Source organism: Borostomias antarcticus, assembly GCF_949987555.1.
Source record: "Borostomias antarcticus genome assembly, chromosome: 1".
Lineage (NCBI taxonomy): Eukaryota > Metazoa > Chordata > Actinopteri > Stomiiformes > Stomiidae > Borostomias > Borostomias antarcticus.
This window is the reverse complement of record NC_140234.1, coordinates 58076309-58101418: the sequence shown is the minus strand read 5'-3', so window position 1 is coordinate 58101418 and position 25110 is coordinate 58076309. Positions and strand designations below refer to the sequence as shown.

The following is a 25110-nucleotide window of genomic DNA, read 5'->3' as shown; positions in this document are numbered from 1 at the left end:
TTGTATTTGGGATCAGGCAACGACAGGAAGTTGTATTTGGAATCAGGCTAGGCAACGACAGGAAGTTGTATTTGGAATCAGGCTAGGCAACGACAGGAAGTTGTATTTGGAATCAGGCTAGGCAACGACAGGAAGTTATATTTGGGATCAGGCAACGACAGGAAGTTGTATTTGGAATCAGGCTAGGTAACGACAGGAAGTTGTATTTGGGATCAGGCAACGACAGGAAGTTGTATTTGGAATCAGGCTAGGCAACGACAGGAAGTTGTATTTGGAATCAGGCTAGGCAACGACAGGAAGTTGTATTTGGGATCAGGCTAGGCAGCGACAGGAAGTTGGATACACAGAGAGAGACGGATGGACATACTTCTTTACTGGTCGTGTTTCCTACAGTCTGTTGACAGTATTCCCATGCTGCTAGTGTTATTATTTTTATATGCATTTTACACTGAGCTGCAAAGAGAATATAAGAAAATTGTCTATAATGACAAGGCTATATGACCCTGTTAAGAAAGCTGCCCAGATAGCAAGCGGATCTGGGCCATATATGGGCCGGAACTAAACCACAAGGGCCAGATCTGGAGCAAGACACTGAACCCCAGAAACGCTTAGGTGTAGTACTGTCACCTCATAGAATAGTCTCCAGGCCTTTCTGTGTGGAATTTGCTTGTTCTCCCCATGTTCTCAAGGGTTCCTCACAAGAACCCAATACGAATAACATGCCGAGGAATAGATGCTCTTCAGTCCGGTCCCTGACCAGGAGATGGACTGAGCACTTGGTGCCACTGCTCCTGGCTCCCCCTGGGCAGTTTGGATGGGAGAAATGTAGGGACCACCGAAGATGTGTGTGTGTGTGTGTGTGTGTGTGTGTGTGTGTGTGTGTGTTGTGTGTGCTGTGTCACCCTCACTCATGTGTGCTTGTGTGTGTGTCACGTGTGGCCAAATAAAGACCCCTCGAGGTCCAGAAGATGTATTCTGTGTGTGTGTGTGTGTGTGTGTGTGTGTGTGTGATAACTTAATTCATTTGCAGGGCAAGTTGCCTGCAAGAGTGACAAAAGCTACATACTAAGCGAAACCAATGGTGACTCGAGGCTATAGATCAAGCCAGCCCAACCTCCTGAGACAGGAAGCAGACGAGGATATCTGTTGTGTTCTCCCACAGGCACTAAACATGTTGCTTAGGGCTGTCTGCTTGGTGTGGCTCATGGCTTTTAAAACACATTTGAGTTTTTGCTGCACCACAGCTGCTGAATAGTGTCATGTGACCTAATTTCAAGCACAGTGTCACAAATTCCTTCTCACTAAACACTAGGCTATTGTGACATGTTGGCCAGGGCTAGACAGAGCTGGTCAGGGCTAGGCTAGGCAGGGCTGGTCAGGGCTAGGCAGAGCTGGTCAGGGCTAGGATGGGCTAGGCAGGGCTGGTCAGGGCTAGGCAGGGCTGGTCAGGGCTAGGCTAGGCAGGGCTGGTCAGGGCTAGGCTAGGCAGAGCTGGTCAGGGCTAGGCTCGGCAGAGCTGGTCAGGGCTAGGCAGGGCTGGTCAGGGCTAGGCTAGGCAGAGCTGGTCAGGGCTAGGCTAGGCAGAGCTGGTCAGGGCTAGGCAGGGCTGGTCAGGGCTAGGCAGAGCTTGTCAGGGCTGGTCAGGGCTAGGCTAGGCAGGGCTGGTCAGGGCTAGGCAGGGCTGGTCAGAGCTAGGTAAGGCTGTAGGCAGGGCTAGGCAGTGCTAGACAGGGCTGGGCTAGGATGAGCTAGGTACGGCCAGGCAGGGGGGCTCTTTATCCTGTCCCACATCTCCTGCTATCCGTGTGTGTGACAGAACAGCAGACGTGGCAGACTGGAAGAGCGTGAGAAGAGAGAGAGATGACAATAAAACAGACAGCGAACTGACAACGGCATCCGGTGCAACATGTCCACTTCAAAACTGTTCAGACCTCCCCTGTAGTAGGGTGTCAACCACCCTAATGTCTGTCAGTGATTCACACTACTATATATTATGGAAAATAGTCTTGGTTGTACAGAATGGTGCGAAGTGATGTCATGTGAGAATGCAGATATTTTATAATGGATACTTAGATACAGTAATACCCATTAAAAAAATATAATGGCTATAATGGATAATAGCCCGTGTCTGTGGGTCTCTCTGTGGCTTTAGGACCTGGGGAGAGCGGGTCCGCCCCAGATCCAGTAACAGGATACCGTGGGAGGATCCAGCCGGTTAACTGAGCAGAAAAATCACTGCCCCCCACCGAAACACTCCTTTATCCAACTTTAAGGATTTTACTCTGCACGGTTTGCAGGGCAGCTGAAGGGCCTGCGCCCATCCGAGGGAAACTTCTAGAAGAACCGGATAAGGTGAGGACCAGAGGGGAGAGAGGGGGAGGGTGTGTTCGCTGGACAGTGCTAATGGGAGTAAAACTGGCAGGAATGTGAGAAGTGTCTTTTAGCTGGATGTTGTAGAGGAGACAGGGAATCCTTGCGTAATGCATATGAGTGCTGGTCAGATAAGTTTGAGCCACAAAAATGTTCTCACAAATGCTCACAAAACTAAAATTAAACTGCATATCAAACTTAAAAAATGGATTAGATTGATACTGGTGATCCCTACCTACCCTAACCCTAGCCCTATATCTCCTGAATAGTGGTTCAACCCAGCAACAGCCTGTTTCTGCTACACTTTTTGTCACTTTTTATTACACCCTTTCCTCTTTTCTTGGTTAGGTTCGAAGGGAACTCTTTAGTGGTGATGTGGTGGGCAAATTAAATTTAACAGTTAGTTTCCTTTGAAGAGTTTTTAACAGAAAACCTAAGCAGAATCTTCACCATCTAAACTTTTTAGTGCTGATTTGGGAATGTGATGTCCAGTGAGATCTTGAATTCATACGTGACAGGATGTCTCCTAATAATGGCATATAAGGAAATGTTGCTCTTCAATCCGGTTCCTTCTGAAACGCAGAACAGTCCATAGAAGAGAGAAATAGGCTTCAGAAGTGAACGATTTGAATCTTCACATTTTTGTAGATGTGAATTCTTGTCCCAGGGCACATACCATCCTTGAGGTTGGCTGAGGTTTTGAGCCTGTGGGCCTGTTACTACTTGTCTGCTGGGTTATCTCGAGAGCAGACTTCTAGATTAAAAACAAAACAAAACTCTTATAAGAGTAGTTACCGTAAAATGTATAAGAGTAGTTACAGTACCAAGTGTAATCAAATGCTTGATTTAGACCTCTTCGTTGAGTAACAGTGCATTTTTCATTCTGCATTAATGACACATATCTATTGCTAAAGAGTGAGCAACTCAGTCTGAATTTAGCTCCTGTATTGGCTGAGATGTCCTCCTCACAGCTGCCGACGTGGCGGTTATGTGTCTGGTTTGGGTCTACTTGGACTTGGAGACTCTCCATTGGCATGGCAAGCTCTGCTCCTCTAAGTTCAACTCTATAATTACATTACATACTGCAGATTAAAAGCTCCCTGTAGCCCTGAAAGGCATGTTTTACTGCATCGAGGGAAATCTTTGAAGCACTATCAAGTAGAAAAAAATAATATTTGAAGCACTATCAGGTTTTTTGAAGCAGGCCAGGAAAAGTGCTTCCAATCAAGCTTGTCTGCTGTCCTACATCATCATTTCACAATGTCATCATCATTAAAAAGCCCTCCTTTCAGGTGTTCAAGTCATCTAATGATCCTTGCCTCCATGTCACCTCTCAGATCTCCGCACGTCCGAAGGACACCATGTGGGTGACAAACCTGGCAACCCTGCTCCTGCTGGCCGCGGCGGCCTCCGCCGCCACCACGGCCTCGGCGGACAAGGTCCTCAGCAGCCACGCCGCCATCCTGGCCAACAGCAGCGCCAGCCTGGGCTTCAGCCTGTACCGCACCATGGCCAAGGAGAAGGGGACGGAGAACATCCTCATCTCCCCGGTGGTGGTGGCCTCGTCCCTGGGCCTGGTGGCCCTCGGGGGCAAGGCCACCACGGCCTCTCAGGTCCGGACCGTGCTGAACGCCGGCAAGGTGAAGGACGAGCAGCTGCACGCCGGTCTGGCCGAGCTCCTGGCGGAGGTGAGCGACCCCGCCGCCCGCAACGTCACCTGGAAGATCGGCAACCGTCTCTACGGACCTAGCTCGGTCAACTTCGCCGCCGCCTTCGTCAAGAGCAGCAAGAAGCTCTACAACTGCGACCACTCCAAGATCAACTTCCGGGACAAGAAGAGCGCCGTGAAGTCCATCAACGAGTGGGCGGCCAAGTCGACCGACGGCAAACTGCCAGAGGTCACGAAGGATGTGGAGAAGACTGATGGAGCGATGATTGTCAACGCCATGTTCTTCAAACGTAAGTTCGCTTGAATACAACTTTTTGAAGATGTTATTGTCCCTTTTTTGGGATAGTCTAATCCCAAACCCATGTTATTCTTTTCTGAACAGCTCATTGGGATGAGGAGTTCCATAACAAGATGGTGGACGACCGCGGTTTCCTTGTGTCCCGCTCTTTCACCGTGTCAGTTCCCATGATGCACCGCACAGGTGAGTCACTCTAGAGCTGCGGTCATAATGCACTAGGCTGCTCAATTCAAATGCACCACAGGAAATGATGTGTAAAGGTCTTACCTCAACACTGGTGTGTGTGTGTGTGTGTGTGTATGTGTGCGTGTGTGTGTGTGTGTGTGTGTGTGTGCATGTGCGTGTGCGCGTGTGTGTGTGCGTGTGCGTGCGTGTGTGTGTGCGTGTGTGTGTGTGTGTGCGTGTGTGCGTGCGTGTGTTCACAGGTCTCTATGACTTCCTCGAGGACAAGGTGAACAAGCTGTTTGTCCTGAGCATGCCTCTGGCCCATAAGAAGTCCAGCCTGGTGCTGATCATGCCCTACCAGGTGGAGCCCCTGGACAGACTGGAGAAGCTCCTGACCAAGAAGCAGCTGGACGCCTGGATGAGCAAGATGGAGAAAACAGCTGTGGCCGTGTCACTGCCCAAAGTTAGCATGGAAGTTAGCCACAACCTGCAGGTACATATCAACTGTTCCAGTTCCAGTCAATGGCAAAAGACAGTAAAATAATGCAGTTTATTTGATAGAAGTTAGATTCAAGATTCAAGAGCTGTTTATTAGCCATGTGGTTCACACATACTAGGAATTTGACCAGGGTTAAGGCATACGCTGTTGCACACGACATAGGACAGGGTATAGAACTGGAGATAAGTTCACATTAGGAAGTAAGAAAAAATATATCTCCTTTTCCCCCAAACATCATATATGCCGTTTGGTTTTCCAAAGGGTTTCCACAGCATTAAGACTTTGCTTTCTTCTCATTTTAGAAGCACCTCGGTGGGCTGGGTCTGACTGAGGCCGTGGACAAAACCAAGGCCGACTTGTCCAACATCTCCGGGAAGAAGGACCTGTACCTGGCCAACATGTTCCACGCTTCCGCCATGGAGTGGGACACCGACGGGAACCCCATGGACACAAGTATCTTCAGCACGGACAAGATGAAGAACCCCAAGCTCTTCTACGCCGACCATCCGTTCGTCTTCCTGGTGAAGGACGTCAAAACCAACTCCATCCTCTTCATGGGCAGGTTGGTCCGGCCAAAGGGAGAAAAGATGAGAGATGAATTATAACCCTGAGATTTGAACCTTAGGTTTAGTGAGATTTGAAATTTTAGGTTAAACGTTCCATATGCGAGCACATTTGTGTGTATTTTTTCTACGCAGCGCATTGGAAGCATAGAGTGTTGGAAAATGAATTGTACTTTGAGGTGTTATACGTACATGATGCCAACGTTTTGTGCCTGTTGTTGACAATGCGTGATTTATGTGTGTATTTTGCCCTCGGTTATAGTAAACAAAGAATTGTGTGTAAACAACAACTACTCCACTTTGGGGTCACCATCACCAAGTGGCGTGTTTGACTATTTAATGGCAGATCACAGAATCATCACCAAGTGGCCTGTTTGACTATTTAATGGCAGATCAGATCACAGAATCATCACCAAGTGGCCTGTTTGACTATTTAATGGCAGATCACAGAATCGTCTGCATACTTACATTAAGTAGGACCTCTCAGATTATTGCCTTACATTAAAAATCTGCATTCCTCTCAGGGTCTCCTTGCCTGATGCTCTGCTTCCTGTGTGTGTCCGTCTCTATAGTTCTGATTTGAGCTTGTGAATTAAGCGTGGGTTCTAATATCTTTAATGTTTAAAGTCAAATGATTTTTCACAAGCTTTTTGCAAACCAATCTGGTGCTATTGTAAGCTCCCTCTCCTTTTGAAACACATTCCTCTGCTACGGGCGAGCGTGTCTGTCTGGCATGTTACTGACCCAAACTGAAAGTTCTGCTATGCACTAGTTCTCTAACCGCTGAGGGAGGGGCCATATTCTGACTATTCAGCCTGGGACTGCCTATAACACTGATCACATTTTGACACAAAAATAACATGTTTGTTTTTTTTTGAACAACTATTTCAAACTAGAACAAATTAATAAGATTGTTACATGTTTCTTCTTTTTCCAATAAAATGGTAAAGCAAGTGGATGTTTTGTGTCTTTATTTAAAACCAGTGGTTGGTCTTTATATTTAGCCAGTCTGTATACCGTCTTGTCTCGCACACCCGTCTCCACACTACTTCTACGTTCTGCCAGCTCTGGAGAAAGGTCTGCTGGACTCATTACCATTCAGGAATAGGGGAGGGGGGGGGGGGCATTGTTTTTCTTTAAACCAATCACAATCGAGCGGCTGCTAAGTTGTTGTTTCAGGTAGTCTGGACTGAATCTGATTGGGCGGAAAGCTGCTGTCGGCCCAGTCGGATTCAATTCTGCTGCCATTGACTGGACAGTAATAAACACATTACAAGGCTTATCCCCAAACCCTACATCTGTTGAGTCAGACTGTGCCTCGGGTGACTCTGGTGAGGTCAAGCGGAAGAGCTGATAGGATTTTACAGCTGAATGACATGAAAGAATTCCAGCTATGAGAATCTGCTGAGTTCCCAAGGATTGCTGGATGTGTGCTACCTACCACCAACATTCATACATACCGGAAAACAAAAACTATGTCTTTGCACAGTATACATGTATTTGATGTTGCACGCATGTGGTTTACTGAACTCCTGCTGTCCAGTATCGCCATCTTCTGGTGAACGGTTGTTACTGCAGCTGAGAGATCTGGATGGAGTAGGAGGGAGCCGCCATTGAGGCCCTGGCCTTCCCACCAAAGGGCGCCAGGGCTGGGGTCACTTCGGGATTTAAGGATTTCATTCATTTTCAAATAATAGAATTGGAATTGAAAGTGAGAGTCCTGATGTGCTACTCAAAGTGGAGATCCTGGTCGTATGGCTCAGATCAGACCCAGATAGCAAGCGGATGTGTAATGATTCTGGGCCATATATGGGCCGGAACTAAGCCACAAGGGCCAGATCTGGCCTGTATATGGCCCAGATCCGCTTGCTATCTGGGGAAGGAGGTGTTCTTCCTCTTCTTGTATGATATATCCAATGTGTTCATATCCTTGGTTCATGTAGCCACCTGGAACTATACCTGTTCAGTCACGCCTCCACCCAACCACAGTACTTGGCTTAAAGGAACACAACAATTTTGGGGGAGAAATTAGCTTATTTGCCGTCTTCCCCAGAATCAGGCAAGAAGATACATACCCTTCTCTGATCTGCATGCAGCAGTCAGCATTGAGACCCGCGCTGTTAGCCTAGCATGGCTGCAATCACTGGAAGTGGTTTACACCAGTTAGCTTAGCTCCCTCACAAGTGATGGAATACACTTTCCAACAACTCCAAAACCTTCGGCAACAGTGTCTAGTGATAATGTGCTTGATTTTATTGATTTATTGATTGGTTTTATTTGATAATTTTAATAGAGAAACAGCATGCATCTGAAGCAAGCTTCTCATACACATTATTTAAGATTATTTCCATTGTGGTCTGTTTTGGAAGGGGCTGTGTTTGGGTTGGCTGCAACTGAAAAACGGGAGCTCCTTTTGGACACAGAGTCTTCCAGAAAGCATTCAAAACATTACAAAGTACGACGTATACGTTCAATGGTTTCCCCTTTATAAAACACACATCTACAGTATCTTTGATGTAGCCTATCATATCCACAACCAATGGGAGCAATGACGTTGTAAGCCCCGCCCCCAGCATATAAATATAGTGTCACCATGAGTTCATTCCTTTTGCTGTGGTGGTTCTGAAGACTGGAGATTGGTGGGTCGTTGTTGGATGCTCCCGGTCTCGCGTGTGTTGATGCAGGTGAGTTCCAGCAGCTGTGTGTGTGTGTGTGTGTGTGTGTGTGTGTGTGTGTCCATATGTGTGTTCCTCTCTTGGGTAGCTGTGTGTGTGTGTGTGTGTGTGTGTGACTGTGTGTTCCTCTCTTGGGTAGCTGTGTGTGTGTGTGTGTGACTGTGTGTTCCTCTCTGGGGTAGCTGTGTGTGTGTGACTGTGTGTTCCTCTCTTGGGTAGCTGTGTGTGTGTGTGTGTGTGTGTGTGTGTGTGTGTGTGTGTGTGTGTGTGTGTGTGACTGCTCTACAGAGGATGCTCAGCGCTGATGAGAGAAGGGGGTTAGAGGGGCTTGTTTACATGAGGTGCTGAGCTGTGCAGGGAAGCATATAGCTCTCAATGTGTGTGTGTGTGTGTGTTTAGTAGTAATACTTCATCATACTGTATATCTTCATTTATTTGTGTGTGTGTGTGTGTGTGTTTGTGTGTGTGTGTGTGTGTGTGTGTGTGTGTGTGTGTGTGTGAATACAAGTACTGTACATGGATGTCAGTTCTTGTTTGTATGGTTGGAAGTCGATGCGTGGCGGAGTGACATAACCCATGTTGACTGGTATCTATCGTATCCTACCCCTATCTCTACACTGTATACAAATGGTACTTATTGTGTAATTTGTAACTTGTACATTTGTAATTTGTAAATTGAGTATCAAAGTTTATCTGTATTTTATTTCACTGTACAGTAGCTGTACACGTACATCACACATGAAAAATAAAGAGATCTTCAATGTTGAATGTGTGTGTGTAAATGGTATAGATGTGTGTGTTTATGTGAGTGTGAGGAAGTGTTTGTGTAGTGTACAGGTATGTGTATGTGTACAGTATGTGTATTTGTAATTTACAGGTAGGTGTATACAGAATGTGTGTATGTGCATGTGTATGCGTGTGTGTGTGTAGGGTAAAGTGTGTGTGTAGTGTACAGGGTATGTGTAGTGTACATGTGTGTGCATGTGCATGTTTACAGTGTGTGCATGTGTGTGTATGTGCATGTGTGTGTATGTGCATGTGTTCTCCAGTTCCATTGTAATACGAGCTCGGTCAGCTAAACCGAAACGAGATGAGGTTACCATGGAGACAGGCTCTGTGCAGTCTCTCTCTGCTCACCGACCCACTCTTAAAGAAACAGCGCCAATTATTCACCACCAGGGCTGAAAATTAACACCTGCCACCGGCCAAATGCAGGTAAAATTTCCAATTGGCGACTAGATTTACGAAGGCCATCTGAAGAAAAAAAAAACTTCGCCGGTAGATTTTTTCATCTACAGTCCCCTTGGCAGGTGACTCAATGTGAGGCAAAAAGTTAATTTTCACCCCTTTTCACCACCATTTGCACTTTAGCAAAGTTATCCAAATGTCAGTACAGTGCTGGAACAGAATATCCATGTCTGTGTAAATTGTAACTTGTAAATACAAACTGTTTTTGTGTTGCATTTGCGCTGCCATGTCTTGTCCTGCACCCTGGCCAACTGTATATCGTCTTCATCAGCATACGCTAGTCAAATTCCTAGTAAGTGTAAACCATGTACATAATAATCTTGAAATTGATCATTCTCATTATAACGTTTATTTTTCTCTCTCCTCCCCTTTCTATTCCTCTTATAGGCCCGTTTTTAAACTGACCGTCCTGTGCTGTCCGTCAGCATGCTCCCACACTCCAGACGCTTGGTCAAGAAGGCTCTGCCCACCATCCGGGAGGGCTACGAGGAGCTGGTCCACGACATGAACCAGGCCGGTGGCTTCCATGCCCCCGGCCTTCCCCAGCCCCTGCCCTTGCCCCAGCCCCTGCCCCAGCCCCTACCCCTGCCCCAGCCCCTGCCCTTGCCCTTGCCCTTGCCCTTGCCCCAGCCCCAGCCCCAGCCCCAGCCCCAGCCCCTGCCCCAGCCCCTGCCCTTGCCCCAGCCCCTGCCCCAGCCCCTGGCCGCGCAGGACTACCTCCGCTCCATCTGCCAGCTGGCACGCCCCGCCTCCGGTCAGAGCGAGTCTGACCACGACGCGCTCACCGTGGGTCCTCTGGCCTCACTGAGGCCCGGCCTCAGACTGCACGGACCCAGAGAGGCTGCGACGGCGCCGCTGCAGCCCCTGACCCGGACGGCCGGCGGCCCCCCGCGGGCGGAAAGTCAGCGCCAGGGGAGCAGGGACCAGAGGGAGTACAGGAACCCGGGGAGAGTGGCTCCTAGGCCGGGGGAGAGCGCCACTAATGCTGGGCTCAGTGCCACTGACCCTTTGGAGGTCCTCTATGGTTATGGGGACGCCCGACACCGGGATGCACCCTAGCGTGGGACCAGCAGCCTGACCCCAGCCCTGGCTCCAGGAATGCCCTTTGGAGGAGCAGAATCCAGCCTCTGCCCCTGTGCTCTCCTGGGGGCCCCAGACCCAGTGAGAAAGTGCCCCTGCTGGCGGGAGGGAGAACAGCAAAGCGCCACATGTACAAACGATGTCACACTAGCTCTGTTGAAATGTGTCTCAGCCAGGGTGTGCCATCATATCTGCACAGCACAATGCGTCTATTTTAATGATTAAAAAAAAGCAGAGCTACACTTTGTTTATATTGATCTGTTTGATATTTCTGCAGAAGCCAGCTTCCCAGATAGCAAGCGGATCTGGGCCATATATGGGCCGGAACTAAGCCACAAGGGCCAGATCTGGCCTGTATATGGCCCAGATCCGCTTGCTATCTGGGTTGCGTCAAGGGCTACAGTGCAAGAAGACAGTTTGTTTCTTCCACGGACCACTGTGTTTAGTACATCCCACCCAGATAGCAAGCGGATCTGGGCCATATACAGGCCAGATCTGGCCCTTGTGGCTTAGTTCCGGCCCATATATGGCCCAGAATCGTTACACATCCGCTTGCTATCTGGGCATGTTGAAGCTCTGTTCTTTCTTGTGTGGTGATCTTCTCAAAGAATCTAGAAATGGCGGTCATAGAGTTTTAGTTAGTCTTTGGTTGCTCAAGATAATCCCGCCCCCAGTCCCTGGTTCTTGGTTCTAGTGTTGGTGCTGTGTTGGTGCTGTGTTAGTGCTGTGTTGGTGCTGGTGCTGTGTTGGTTAAAGTGTTGGTGCTGCTCATGAACCAATTTTCCTGCACAAGAGCTGATTCTTTTGCTGTCGAAATGCGAAGAATTGGTTGGAGATGAGACTCCAGGAGAAGGCCAGGCTCACGGCCTTCACAAACACACACACACACACACACACACACACACACACACACACACACACACACACACACGCACACGCACTCGCACACACACATCCTGTAATCATACTAGTCCATGTAAAACAGGGCTGAGGTCAATTGATAATATAATGTCATGATAATATAATCATTTAGGGAGTGTTTTAATACTAGAAAGGGATAATATTTGTGTTAAAGGGAAAAGGTAAATATAACCCTTATCTTTGCTTTAAGTCACTTCCAGAGGGACAGAGGGAATTCTACACCTTCCTCTGATCTTTATTGAAATTGACAGACTGGGTCATTCACAATAATATTTTTGTGTTTATGGATGGAGTTTATATACAAAAGATTGAGGTTCCCTTGGGCTCTTGGTTTTAGTTTTTGATGGCAGTGAGACTCAATTTACTTAAATTCTATTAATCAGAATAGCTCTCGATTGACTACTCTAAGCACAACATTAATTTATTTATTGGATGTAACTCTTTTTAAGGGGGCTGTGGGACAGTTATCTACCCCTCTCCTTACTGCAGCACTAGGCTCAGAGCGGATACTTTTCACCTCCACCACCTTAAAGATAGTGACGTCCCATATGGCCAATTCCAATGTATTGAAATCGTGAGACTGATTTTATTCAACAAACAGGTTTTCAGATAGAGTTTACAACCCAATTGATTAAGCAGGTTTTTGACAGAGCACAATCACTGGAACTGGACACTCATCTTCAAAAGAATATTAGAGGCAAGCCTGTACATGATGAACAAATTAAACAGATTGTTAAAAGCAACTGGCCATCATTGAGAGTGAGTCTTTTCAGTAAAGCCTTCCCAGAACCCCCTATAATTTCTTTTAGACGTGCCCCTACTCTTAGGGATAGACTTGTGCATTAACACAGAGGCCTCCATCATTCTTAAATGGAAGAAGTTTGGAACCACCTGTTCCCTTCCTAGAGCTGGCCGTCCGGCCAAATTGAGTAATCGGGGGAGAAGAGCCTTGGTCAAGGAGGTGACCAACAACCCAATGGTCACTCTGACACTCCAGTGTTCCTCTGTGGAGATGGGAGAACCTTCCAGAAGAACAACAATGTCTGCAGCACTCCACCAATAAGGCCTTTATATTAGAGTGGCCAGATGGAAGCCACTCCTCAGTAAAGGGCACATGACAGCCTGCTTGGGGTTTGCCAAAGAGCACCTAAAGGACTCTCAGACCATGAGAAACAAGATTCTCTGGTCTAATGAAAGCAGGACTGAACTCTTTGGCCTGAATGCCAATCATCACATCTGGAGGAAACCAGGCACCGCTCATCACCTGGCTAATACCATCCCTACAGGAAAACCAGGCACCGCTCATCACCTGGCTAATACCATCCCTACAGGAAAACCAGGCACCGCTCATCACCTGGTTAATACCATCCCTACAGGAAACCAGGCACCGCTCATCACCTGGCTAATACCATCCCTACAGGAAACCAGGCACCGCTCATCACCTGGTTAATACCATCCATACAGGAAACCAGGCACCGCTCATCACCTGGTTAATACCATCCCTACAGGAAACCAGGCACCACTCATCACCTGGCCAATACCATCCCTACAGGAAACCAGGCACCGCTCGTCACCTGGCTAATACCATCCCTACAGGAAACCAGGCACCGCTCATCACCTGGCCAATACCATCCCTACAGTGAAGCATGATGGTGGCAGTATCATGCTGTGAGGATGTTTTTCAGTGGCAGTAACCGGGAGACTAGTAAGGATCAAGGGGAAAATTAACTGAGCAAAGAACTCCAGAGTGCTCAGAACCTCAGACTGGAGCAAATGTTTACCTTCCAACAGGACAACGACCCTAAGCACACAGCCAAGATAACAAAGAAGTGGCTTCAGGACATGTCTGTGAATGTTCTTGAGTGGCCTAGCCAGAGCCCAGACCTGAACCTGACTGAACATCTCTGGAAAATACCTGTGTATTTTTTTTTTTTTTTTTTAAATACATTTGCCCCCCCAAAAAAATCATCATTATGGGATATTGTGTGTAGATTGATGAGAAAAAGGAGAATTTAATCAATTTTGGAATAAGGCTGTAACATAACAAAATGTGGAAAAGTGAAGGGCTGTGATTACTTTCTAGATATAGTATACATGGGGGAGTAGGCGAGGTTGTGGATTGGGCTAGATAGGGAGGAAGATACAGAGTATATGCATTTATCTATAGTTTATTGATATGTAGCCTACAGTATATTCACTGTAGAGAATGTGGATATGTATATTCTATGAGTATAAATATAGAAAGTGCTTTGTGCTGAATGTACAGTATACTGAGTTTAGTCCAGAGTTCAACAGGTCGTCTCTTCATTCAGGGTCCTGATGGGAAGAAACTCCTTCCCAGCCTCTCAGAGTTGGTTTATGGAGTATGCTGCGAATTCCTAGTAAATGTAAGCCTCTTTAGGTGTTATAAATGGCTAAAAATAAAGTTAAATTATTGCTTTTGAACACTAGTCAATGTATTAGGCCTAATACATGTTTTAGGCTATTGAATAAACCTACATCTATTCTGTTGCATCCTGGTTGTCAGGTCGTCAATAAACCCATGCCTATTAGTATTAAAGTGGGTCGCATAACCACCTTCTAATCATTTGGTTGTAAATATAGCTAGCATAGAAGAAAAATAACAAGCCTAATCTTAATGCTTTAGAAAAATAGTAATCGTTCTGCCTCTGGGAGAAATGTAGACGTTGATAGCGCTTGATAGAGGGATACTAGAAGTGAAACCTGGCAACCTAATCCATAGTGCGCTTGATAGAGGGATACTAGAAGAGAAACCTGGCAACCTAATCCACAGTGCGCTTGATAGAGGGATACTAGAAGTGAGTCCTGGCAACCTAATCCACAGTGCGCTTGATAGAGGGATACTAGAAGTGAACCTGGCAACCTAATCCATAGTGCGCTTGATAGAGGGATACTAGAAGAGAAACCTGGCAACCTCATCCACAGTGCGCTTGATAGAGGGATACTAGAAGAGAAACCTGGCAACCTCATCCACAGTGCGTACCAAGTGTATCATGGCTGCGAGGTACTTCAACTGCTCTAAAACCTCTCCTACTGACATCAATGGTAGCTACGTTTGCATATATCTCTACTGTTCGTGAGCATGGTAATGTGAAGGGCCGTTTAATCTTGGTAAGTCACGTTAAACTACAAGATATGCTGTTCTTGTCGACGATGTCTGTTTTATTCAAGTGCTCCTGACCTAGCTACCCGTTAGCTATGCTAGTCTGGGATACAACCCGTTAGTGCTAGCCTAGTGCTAATCTACTAGCCTAGTGCTAATCTATTAGCCTAGTGCTAATCTACTAGCCTAGTGCTAATCTACTAGGCTAGGCTACTACTCTAATCTACTAGGCTAGGCTACTACTCTAATCTACTAGGCTAGGCTACTACTCTAATCTACTAGGCTAGGCTACTACTCTAATCTACTAGTGCTAGCCTAGTGCTAATCTACTAGTGCTAGCCTAGTGCTAATCTACTAGTGCTAGCCTAGTGCTAATCTACTAGGCTAGGCTACTACTCTAATCTACTAGGCTAGGCTACTACTCTAATCTACTAGGCTAGGCTACTACTCTAATCTACTAGGCTAGGCTACTACTCTAATCTACTAGTGCTAGCCTAGTGCTAATCTACTAGTGCTAGCCTAGTGCTAATCTACTAGTGCTAGCCTAGTGCTAATCTACTAGCCTAGTGCTAATCTACTAGCCTAGTGCTAATCTACTAGCCTAGTGCTAATCTACTAGCCTAGTGCTAATCTACTAGGCTAGCACTAGCTACCAGTTTGCTAACGTGTCGTCAGCATAGTTTAGATAGTAATATAACGGTATATCATTTTAATTCCCCTAGTCTTGATGGATGAAGTTTGACTGATTCCAGTTCACAACAGTAGACATAACGTTGCTTAGCTACTATGAGAGCAGCAGCATCTCCTGTCATCATAACATAGTAAGGGTTAGTGATATGTTATCATAACATAGTAAGGCCTAGTGATATGTTATCATAACATAGTAAGGCCTAGTGATATGTTATCATAACATAGTAAGGCCTAGTGATATGTTATCATAACATAGTAAGGCCTAGTGATATGTTATCATAACATAGTAAGGCCTAGTGATATGTTATCATAACATAGTAAGGCCTAGTGATATGTTATCATAACATAGTAAGGCCTAGTGATATGTTATCATCACATAGTAAGGCCTAGTGCTAGTAGCTAGCTAGGTAGTGCTATGTTATCATAACATAGTAAGGCCTGGTGCTAGTAGCTAGCTAGGTAGTGCTATGTTATCATAACATAGTAAGGCCTAGTGCTAGTAGCTAGCTAGGCAGTGCTAGTAGCTAGCTTGGCAGTGCTATGTTTAAGTTCAAGTTTTTATTTGCCATATTACAACACGTACAGGCCAGGTTATGTACTTTACAATTCTTGGTCCTGCTCCTCTCCACAGTTGCTTATTTATTCCTTAGCTAGTTCTTGACTAATCAAAATATGCAAATTATATATTATTCACATTTTGTAAGGAACTAGCTAGTAGTTATTAGGTGATAACCTGAACTTGAAAATGAACCCAACATGAATATAATACAGTTAGCACTAAATAATAGCTATAGGCTATGTCTACAAAAGCTAAAGCTACTTGATACTTTGCCTGACCACACGTTATTGTGACAGTCCTCAAAGATTGACACTGTTACTGTAGGCTAACCACACAGATATGTATTAAAATGCGCTAATTGTCTATATATGCACTGCTGTGCTGCGATTAATTCAAAATGCATCTTTCTAAATCTAGGCTGTGTGCGGGCGTCTTGAGCACCATGATGCCCCCTTCCAGAGCTAATCAGGAGAGTAGGGCTGGGTTTAAAAAATCGATTCTGAATCAAATGATTCAGAATCGATTCATGAATCCCCAAATCGATCTTTTATTTAATGAAGGAATGAATAGTTCATTCATTCATTCAATGATTCATTCATTCATTCATTTTTGGAAATCTGTATCGATACCCAGCCCTAGTATTGATGTGTTGCCTAACTTGGCAGTCATGTAATTAAGGTTATAGCAACAAAAAAAAAGTTTTTAGTAACACTAACCAAATCGCTATTGAATCGAATCGAATTGAATCGTGATAATCGATTCCGAACCTTGTGAATCGTAATCGAATCGATTCTTGAAATTCGACTCGATACCCAGCCCTATAGGGCCGGGTTTGGAGCCTGTCATTATCAACTGTTGATGGCCCTAACCTTAACCCTGTCATTACCTCCTGGTGATGGCTGCAAAACCCTAAACCTGTCATTACAGTATCTACTGGTAAGTGGTGACGGCTGTATGTGACGGCTGTATATTTGGCTTCTTTTCCAGCTTCCTCTTGCACTCCCACAATGCTTTGCTGGCAGAAGGCCTCCATGTGTGTGAGAGAGTCAGAACGGCCCAGCAGAAGCAGCCGGTTGTAGTGGTCCTTCCATCCATACTCCATACTTCCAGCCTCCAACACACTACAGCCCACCTCCGCACGGTAAGCACTGCTCTGATCTCTCTCTCCCGTGTGGAGATGGCCTTTGAGTTATGGGGCGTGGCGGGGAGGGGTGGAGTGGGGGTAAAATCTGAAAGACAGCTAATGATTGGTCTGTATCGCACCACACTCGCATATCTCGCCGTACACACACATGCACATACACACTTCAAGGTTCAAGATTTTTATTCATCACGTGATGTACGGTGTACAGTCACAGTGAAATGTTGCTGCCGGCTCCAAGATTAGTGCTACAGATAAACTCTTATACTCAATTTACAAATTACAAATGTAAAAGTTACAATTTACAATACTCACATGACCTGAATGTACTGTATGTGACACAACGCACTCACATCTCACGCTGCACATACATGCACACACCCACCTACACATTACACTCTGCATACTCACTGTACTGTATATACACTGACTATGCTTTATTCTTTTGCTTAGCTTATTCTTTTTTTCCACTAGCATTTTGTACTCGCTCTTTGCACTGTCCTGTCTTTGCGCTGTCCTGTCTCGTCCCTGCACCCTGTCCAGTGTTGTCTCAATGTTATGCACCACGACCAAAACCTAATTCCTAATAGGTTGGAAAAACTGCATGGCAATAAACAGATTCTGATTCTGTTCTTTCACATAGCACACAACAAGACAGAGATGGAACACTAGCTACCTAGCAGCATTCTAAAGAGAGATGGAACACTAGCTAGCTAGGCAGCATTCTAAAGAGAGATGGAACACTAGCTAGCTAGGCAGCATTCTAAAGAGAGATGGAACACTAGCTAGCTAGGCAGCATTCTAAAGAGAGATGGAACACTAGCTAGCTAGGCAGCATTCTAAAGAGAGATGGAACACTAGCTAGCTAGGCAGCAGGTGACAGACTGGTGCAGGTCATAAGGTCATAAGGCCACTGGCTATCTAACACCTGTAGACCTGCATCCTCACAGAGACTAGAAATACCGCAACATCACCCTCTGCTCCCCAAGCAGTGACTCATTGACTCATGTGCACAGTAACCAAGCAGATCCAAGAGTTCAAGGGTCTTTATTTTGTCAGGTAATGAGGATTGTGTCTGTTTCCTTGGTCCCATATTCAGACCCAGTTTCCACCTCAATAACAGAACCTTCTGGAAGAATGTCTGGGCCTGGGGATATACCAGGTATTTGTGCATTTATGTGTGTGTGTGTGTGTGTGTGTGTGTGTGTGTCTGTCTGTGTGTCTGTGTGTGCGTGTGTGTGTTGGATGTCCCTGTTGTCCCAATTAAGTTTTGTTAACTTTATGCCTGTATGGTGCTGCATTTCGAATCTGCGTTGCACAGTTAATTAACTATGTGTTCAGAGTTAGTTAATGGTAGCTAATTAACTACATGTTTTCAGGCTTAGGGGAAGTTAATTAATTAACTACATGTGTTAGGAGTTAGAGGTAGTTAATTTATTATGTGTTCAGGGCTACTTAATTTATTATATGTGTTCAGAGTTAGTGTTCGGGTTAGTTAATTAACTATATGTGTTCAGGGTTATGGCTAGTTAATTCACTACATGTGTTCAGGGTTATGGCTAGTTAATTCACTATGTGTTCAGGGCTAGTTAATTCACTACATGTGTTCAGGGTTATGGCTAGTTAATTCACTATATGTGTTCAGGGTTATGGCTAGTTAATTCACTACATGTGTTCAGGGTTATGGCTAGTTAATTCACTATATGTGTTCAGGGTTATGGCTAGTTAATTCACTACATGTGTTCAGGGTTATGGCTAGTTAATTCACTATATGTGATCAGGGTTATGGCTAGTTAATTCACTATATGTGTTCAGGGTTATGGCTAGTTAATTCACTATACGTGTTCAGGGTTATGGCTAGTTAATTCACTACATGTGTTCAGGGTTATGGCTAGTTAATTCACTATATGTGTTCAGGGTTATGGCTAGTTAATTCACTACATGTGTTCAGGGTTATGGCTAGTTAATTCACTACATGTGTTCAGGGCTATGGCTAGTTAATTCACTATATGTGTTCAGGGTTATGGCTAGTTAATTCACTACATGTGTTCAGGGTTATGGCTAGTTAATTCACTACATGTGTTCAGGGTTATGGCTAGTTAATTCACTACATGTGTTCAGGGCTAGTTAATTAACTATATGTGTTCAGGGTTATGGCTAGTTAATTCACTACATGTGTTCAGGGTTATGGCTAGTTAATTCACTACATGTGTTCAGGGCTAGTTAATTAACTATATGTGTTCAGGGTTATGGCTAGTTAATTCACTATATGTGTTCAGGGCTAGTTAATTCACTATACGTGTTCAGGGCTAGTTAATTCACTACGTGTTGATGGTGAGTGAGTTAATGAGCCAGTGTTGGTGTCCCAGCCCTGGAGTCGGGGATGGGGATGGGGATGTCTCTGCCCGTGGGGATGACCCGGCGGGCCCTCAGCTACGACGACAACCTGGAGGCCCCCATGTCCCCCCCGCCCTCCGACATCAGCATCAACAACCTCTGGAGGAGGCCGGTCATCCCGGAGAGAAGGTTCCAGGTGACACACACACACACACACACACACACACACGTGCACAGACGCACACACACACGTGCACAGACGCACACACACGTGCACACACAGGCACGCACACTCTCACACACATTCATGCACACACATATGCTCGCACACACATGCACATACGTACAAATACACACACACACACACACAGACAGACAAACATGCACACACGCATACACACACGCATACACACATGCACACACACATGCACTCACGCATGCACACGCACAAACACACACGCAGACACAAACGCAGACACACACACACATACACCTGTATATTTTATATCTATTGTAAATTATTTTTAGCTGTAAATGTGACCCCAGGTGTTGCGTGTCCCTCTTAGGAGGATGAATCTGGCAACCCTCTGAGCCACGCCACCAGGACCGCCACCTTCTCCGCTGCCAAGCCCCACGTCCCCGTCGTGAAAACCAAGGCCTCCTCCGTCATCATGAACTCCCTCATGACCAGTAAGACCGCCACTGAGACACACTCGTCTGTCTTAGGTCCTGCCTGTCGGGGCTGAATGTCTCTCCTCTCTGTCCAGAACAAACCCAGGACAGCATGTTCAAGTTCGAGCAGAAGGTGGGTCTCACCGACACCGGCTACACCCCCCACAAAGGCCTGACCGCCGAGGAGACCCGCTACCACCAGCGCATGCCCAAAGGCCTGACCACCGAGGACACGCGCAACCAGCAGCGCATGCCTACCGACTCCCTCCACGTGAGTCTCCACAGGCCATCATTACATGACATTACATGACATTACATTACATTACAGTCATTTAGCAGACGCTTTTATCCAAAGTGACTTCCAATAAGTACCCTTGTCTAGAGTAGGTGAACAGACTGTACATCCCAGCCATGGTCAGTAAAGCCTTCTATAAGAACGCGTGACATCAGCAGTCACGGCGCTAGATCACACACATGTATATATGTGACCCATGTGACCGTGTGGGATATGAACCTAGGTTAGAATGTGTACTTGTATGTGCATACATACATATAATACATACATACATACATACATACAGGGGTGAAAATAAACTTTTTGGCTCACGGTGAGTCACCTGCCAAGGGGACTGTAGATGAAAAATCTACCGGCCAAGTATATATATTTTTCAGATAGCCTTCCGAAGTCTAGTCGCCAATTGGAAATTTTACCTGCATTTGGCCGGTGGCAAGTGTTAATTTTCAGCCCTGCATACATACATACATACATGCATACATACATACATGCATACATACATGCATACATGAATAGTGTGACATATAGCAACAGCATGTGTTGTTTGTTGTCTGCAGAAGATGAACATTCAGAGCGCGGAGGCGAAGGACGCGAAGGACGAGAAGTCGGCGTCGTCTGCCCAGTCGACCCCGTCTAGCACGCCCCAGAGCTCCCCCAAAAACCAGCGCAGGTGAAACAAACAAACAAACAAACCAACGCTGTTGCTGGTAAACAAACTATCACACTGACCTGAGGTGTACTCCAGGAAGCGGGTTTGAATAATTAGCTTGAACCACAAAATCAGAGTTGATTTAACCAGATAATTGATCTCAGGCTTTTCCAACGGCTGATACAGATTTTAGCTGTCAAATTAACGCAGGTCTGGTTTAAAAACAACAACAACAACATTAAATGGCGCCAAGATGAAGTTTGCCATTTTGGAAGGAGCTGTCACGCCGATGTCCGATTGCCAGGATGTGTCTGGGTGATGTCATCAGAGCGGGACAGTGACTGCCCACTTTTTTGGGGGGGCGTCGGTTCAGGAAGTGAATTCCACCTACATTCACTCCATTGACATTTCAGAAAATCCTTATATTAAGAGTTTTAAACATGGAACCAAGAAAACTGGCTCCGAGATGAATCGTGAACCGTAAAACATTTGATTCCGGGGCAATTTTTTTTCAAAAAACTGAAAAAAGGCAAAGGTACAAGACTGTACATAATTGTTTGAAGAGCGAAGGAACTACTCATCCCATGAAGCATTGCGGATGATACCTTTCCAACGACATCCAACCTAAAATCCTGTGATGGCCTGAATTATTCATCAATGAAGCAGAGTAGCGATGGAAAGCTCGGCTCAACTCTGTAGTTGGAAATAAGACTTAACGTCACACCCTTGTTCTTGTAGGAAATACACATACGTTCACGTATAAATGAAATGCATGCGCCTTTGTCAACTTCTCTATAACTAATCTATATTAGCATGAATATTTTTCTGATCAGGCTGGCTATGTTTGTGTGTGGTGTGTGTGTTGTGCTTGCATGCATGCATGTCCTTCCTGCCTGTTTGCGTGTATGTGTGTGGAACAGGGGCTGGTTCGGCAGCCAGGGGTCGACGGCGTCCATCGGCAGCTCGGAGGTGAGCGTGAGCTCGGGCGCCAGCGTGGATCTCGGCTCCGGGGAGGCCGGAGGGGTCGTGGAGCGCTGGGGTGCCTTCGGACCACGCCCCGGGTTCCAGACATCCACCTCGGAGCTCGGTACCGAGTCCGGCTCCAACACCACAAGTAAACGCTGCACGACTATTCTGTTATGTCGCTAAACGTAACACCTATCTAACGTTAGCATGGGATTTTTTTTCCCACCCACCTGGGCGGTTCTAGGACGCTAAATAAGTTGTACAACCGTTTGACCGGTTCCTGCCAAGGAGGTTCTGGTTTTTGTCCTTCCTAACCCTGGCTGTCCTCGTTCCCTCAGGTGGCTTTGCCCTGCAGGCCTACCGGGGGGCCCAGAAGCCGACCCCCATGGAGGTCATGAAGGCCCAGGCCACTCGATTGGCCGACGACGCCGCCAGGGCCGCCCCGCCCAAGATGGAGATCCCCAGCGTGGATGAGAGGAGGCAGAGCAGCCGGCCGCACAAACTCAGACACCGCGACATGAACATCCTCACACCCACCGGCTTCTGAGACACCACACACACACACACACACACACACACACACACAGACTCAAACACCGTGACATGAACATCCTCACACCCACCGGCTTCTGAGACACCACACACACACACTCACACACACACACACACACACACACACACACACACACACAGACTCAAACACCGAGACATGAACATCCTCACACCCACCGGCTTCTGAGACACCACACACACACACACACACACACAGACTCAAACACCGCGGCATGAACATCCTCACACCCACTGGCTTCTGAGACACCTCACACACTCTCACACACACAGACACACACACAGACTCAATACACTCCTGTACCACTTCCGGATACACATACTCTCACATGTGCACACAGCCACAGATACTGCACATACATCTACACATGCACGCACACACACAGATTTAGCCAAACCCTCCTCTAATGGTTAGGGTTATGGTTTGGATGGTTTAGGGGGGGGGGGGGGGGGGGGTTGAACAGTTCTCAAGGGCAACTCCACTGTCGAGGGTGTTAACATCGGCAAGCTGTTGTAGCTGGTCTACCTATTTCATTTACCTGTTCTGTCTGTAGCTTACCTCCACCTACAGTACCTACAGTATCCAACCTTCTGTCTTGGCCTTTTTCTGAGAGAAATCTAACCCCAAAACAAGGCTGTCCCCTTGTGTGCTCTGTAGCATTAAGTTTGGTCCTCCTTCCTTTGCACTAAAGTGTTTCTGGATCTGTAGTAACTGTGTTGACTGACGGAGTAGCTGTACTGGGGCCATGCTCTGACCATGTTCTCTTTTCACTCATAGTTTCTGCTTGTTTAGAATCTAAATTTGTTTAGAGATGCTTGTATGTTTAAAAAGAAACCGTTTTTTATTTCACAAGTGAATTCTTATTCATGATGCAAATAATACTATTATTCTGTCATAATTTAATATCAATCCTCTGAAATACCAGTCATGATTCCTAACTGTAAGTCAGTCACTGACAATATTTGTGGTGTGAAACACTGCATATGACAATGTGTTGTATCGAGTCAAAACTGTCATTCGTGTACCTTTGTGACCCAGAAAGTCAATAACCAGTGTCGTCGGCGGTAACTTCATTCTCCTGGTCTTTCTGTTGTTCATACTCAGACTAAGGATCAATTGCTTTGCACTGTCTGCCATGTCTGTACCAGTGAGATGAGAAGTTATGTTACGTATTGAATGATGTGATGATTATCGTTCACCCTCAATGAAGTGTACTGTCAGCCATCTCCACTCTTGTCACGGTTTACATTTTGAAGTCGAACTGATGAAACCTTTGTCATGTGACACACGACCAAGTTGCAACAGTAGTTTTGATTTCTTTTCTTTTATAGAAAAATATATTATATGGCTGTCCTTAGTGTATGACCTCTGTGGACCTCTGTACATAACACAAATAAAAATGAAATCTAATAATCACTGTGTAAATGTGTATATATTTTTTGTTTGGAAGCCAGCACACCTAGTATAGCGTTTGTCGGGTTATCCCTCCCTCCCTCCCTCCCTCCCTTACCCTTGACAATGTTGGCCTGCATCTCTCTGTTGGCACCACAAGAGGCAGTAGTCCCAGCACACCAAAATCAACGCACATAAGCCAGGCTGGACCTGGTTTGGTTTCCTCCAGTTATTAACAAAACCACCCACACATAACATTACTGATGATAAATGTTATACACACCATTGTATCTTATATGACAGAGTTGGTTGGCCGTCTTTAGAAATGAGAAGAAAAAGACATTGGTATCTCTTTATTTTCAAGGCTTTAACTGGAAAGCTGCCTCTACATCTCACATCAATGTTGAACTATTCTACAAATCCATATTCTACAAGGTCTATGGACTGGCTCACTTTACAGACCCTCTTTATGTCCTCTGACTTGGGTAAAGCTGCAAGTTCTTGGAACCAGCTCCAAGATTATTTTTTTAATAGTCACACTTCGTTTTATGGACAGCGACGGATGTGGGCTAATTTCAAGGCGCAATGTTATGACAAGGTAGTATGCCCCAATTGGATGCCTACTGCTTGCAAAGTACGTACTTTCTAATGGCAGCTGTAGGAGGTACTGGTAGTAAGAAGTAGAAGTATGCGATTCGGAACGCAGCCCCGTTCATGTGGCGATTGTTTACAAACCATGGAGGTGTGATTCAAACGAGCCTCTACTTTTGAACCACTTTATTGGCTAATTTCCATGTAGGACGGACCGAAACTGTAGTTGCCTGATCAAGTTGCCTGAACATTAAGAACGATTAAAAGTTACGGATTACAGAAAAAGGTGCAGCTACTGGAAGTGCCAACAATTTATTTCTTACTCATACAGATGTCTAGAATCTACACATAATAAAATATATCGTAAACCCTCAATGACTTTAGTTCAAAATCAAGAAATCGCCCTTCGGCCCACCACCTAACAAGGATGGTATTGGACGCAGGCTAAAGTTTGGTCATTCCCATCGGCAGTAACTCACCCCGACCACTAGGTGTCCTCGTTTCTCAGGGCGTTCCTCCCGTCCAGGCCCGCCTACACGACCGACCCGCATTGGCTTCCTAGCTCCTGAATTAGCTCGCAGCTGTGTAGTTAGCTAGCTCGGCTACAAGGAGCGGACATGTTGAACCGGCCCTGC

At 46.0% G+C, this 25110-nt stretch overlaps 2 protein-coding genes across 3 annotated transcripts; both read left to right on the top strand.

The window, feature by feature from the left end:
- The first annotated feature begins 2273 nt into the window (after positions 1–2273).
- LOC311307095 (serpin H1-like) lies at positions 2274–6407 on the top strand. The gene is made up of 5 exons (XM_084435856.1): positions 2274–2352; positions 3708–4329; positions 4422–4520; positions 4763–4995; positions 5304–6407. Exons 2-5 carry the CDS (start codon positions 3732–3734, stop codon positions 5604–5606), a joined length of 1233 nt encoding a protein of 410 aa, XP_084291982.1. The 5' UTR covers positions 2274–2352; positions 3708–3731; the 3' UTR covers positions 5607–6407.
- An 8088-nt stretch (positions 6408–14495) lies between these two features.
- On the top strand, positions 14496–22782 carry kiaa1191 (KIAA1191 ortholog). 2 transcript variants are annotated; one of them, XM_084443333.1, is made up of 9 exons: positions 14496–14620; positions 16849–17002; positions 18102–18164; positions 19372–19535; positions 19906–20029; positions 20107–20282; positions 20864–20976; positions 21876–22069; positions 22260–22782. In XM_084443333.1, the coding sequence occupies exons 3-9, from the start codon at positions 18140–18142 to the stop codon at positions 22466–22468; spliced, it is 1005 nt and encodes a 334-aa protein (XP_084299459.1). In that variant the 5' UTR covers positions 14496–14620; positions 16849–17002; positions 18102–18139; the 3' UTR covers positions 22469–22782. The 2 variants fall into 2 exon arrangements, with proteins under 2 accessions (XP_084299459.1, XP_084299458.1); XM_084443332.1 differs by lacking the exon at positions 14496–14620 and having other exon boundaries at positions 16593–17002.
- Positions 22783–25110: the final 2328 nt, after the last annotated feature.

Excerpts from the sequence above, each read along its gene's own strand:
- LOC311307095 (XM_084435856.1), top strand. The coding sequence starts at position 3,732 with ATGTGGGTGACAAACCTGGCAACCCTGCTCCTGCTGGCCGCGGCGGCC. Across the intron at positions 4,330-4,421 it reads CAACGCCATGTTCTTCAAAC|CTCATTGGGATGAGGAGTTC; the intron begins GTAAGTTCGCTT and ends TTTTCTGAACAG. Across the intron at positions 4,521-4,762 it reads TCCCATGATGCACCGCACAG|GTCTCTATGACTTCCTCGAG; the intron begins GTGAGTCACTCT and ends GTGTGTTCACAG.
- kiaa1191 (XM_084443333.1), top strand. The coding sequence starts at position 18,140 with ATGTCTGGGCCTGGGGATATACCAG. Across the intron at positions 20,030-20,106 it reads CATGAACTCCCTCATGACCA|AACAAACCCAGGACAGCATG; the intron begins GTAAGACCGCCA and ends CTCTCTGTCCAG. Across the intron at positions 20,283-20,863 it reads TGCCTACCGACTCCCTCCAC|AAGATGAACATTCAGAGCGC; the intron begins GTGAGTCTCCAC and ends TGTTGTCTGCAG.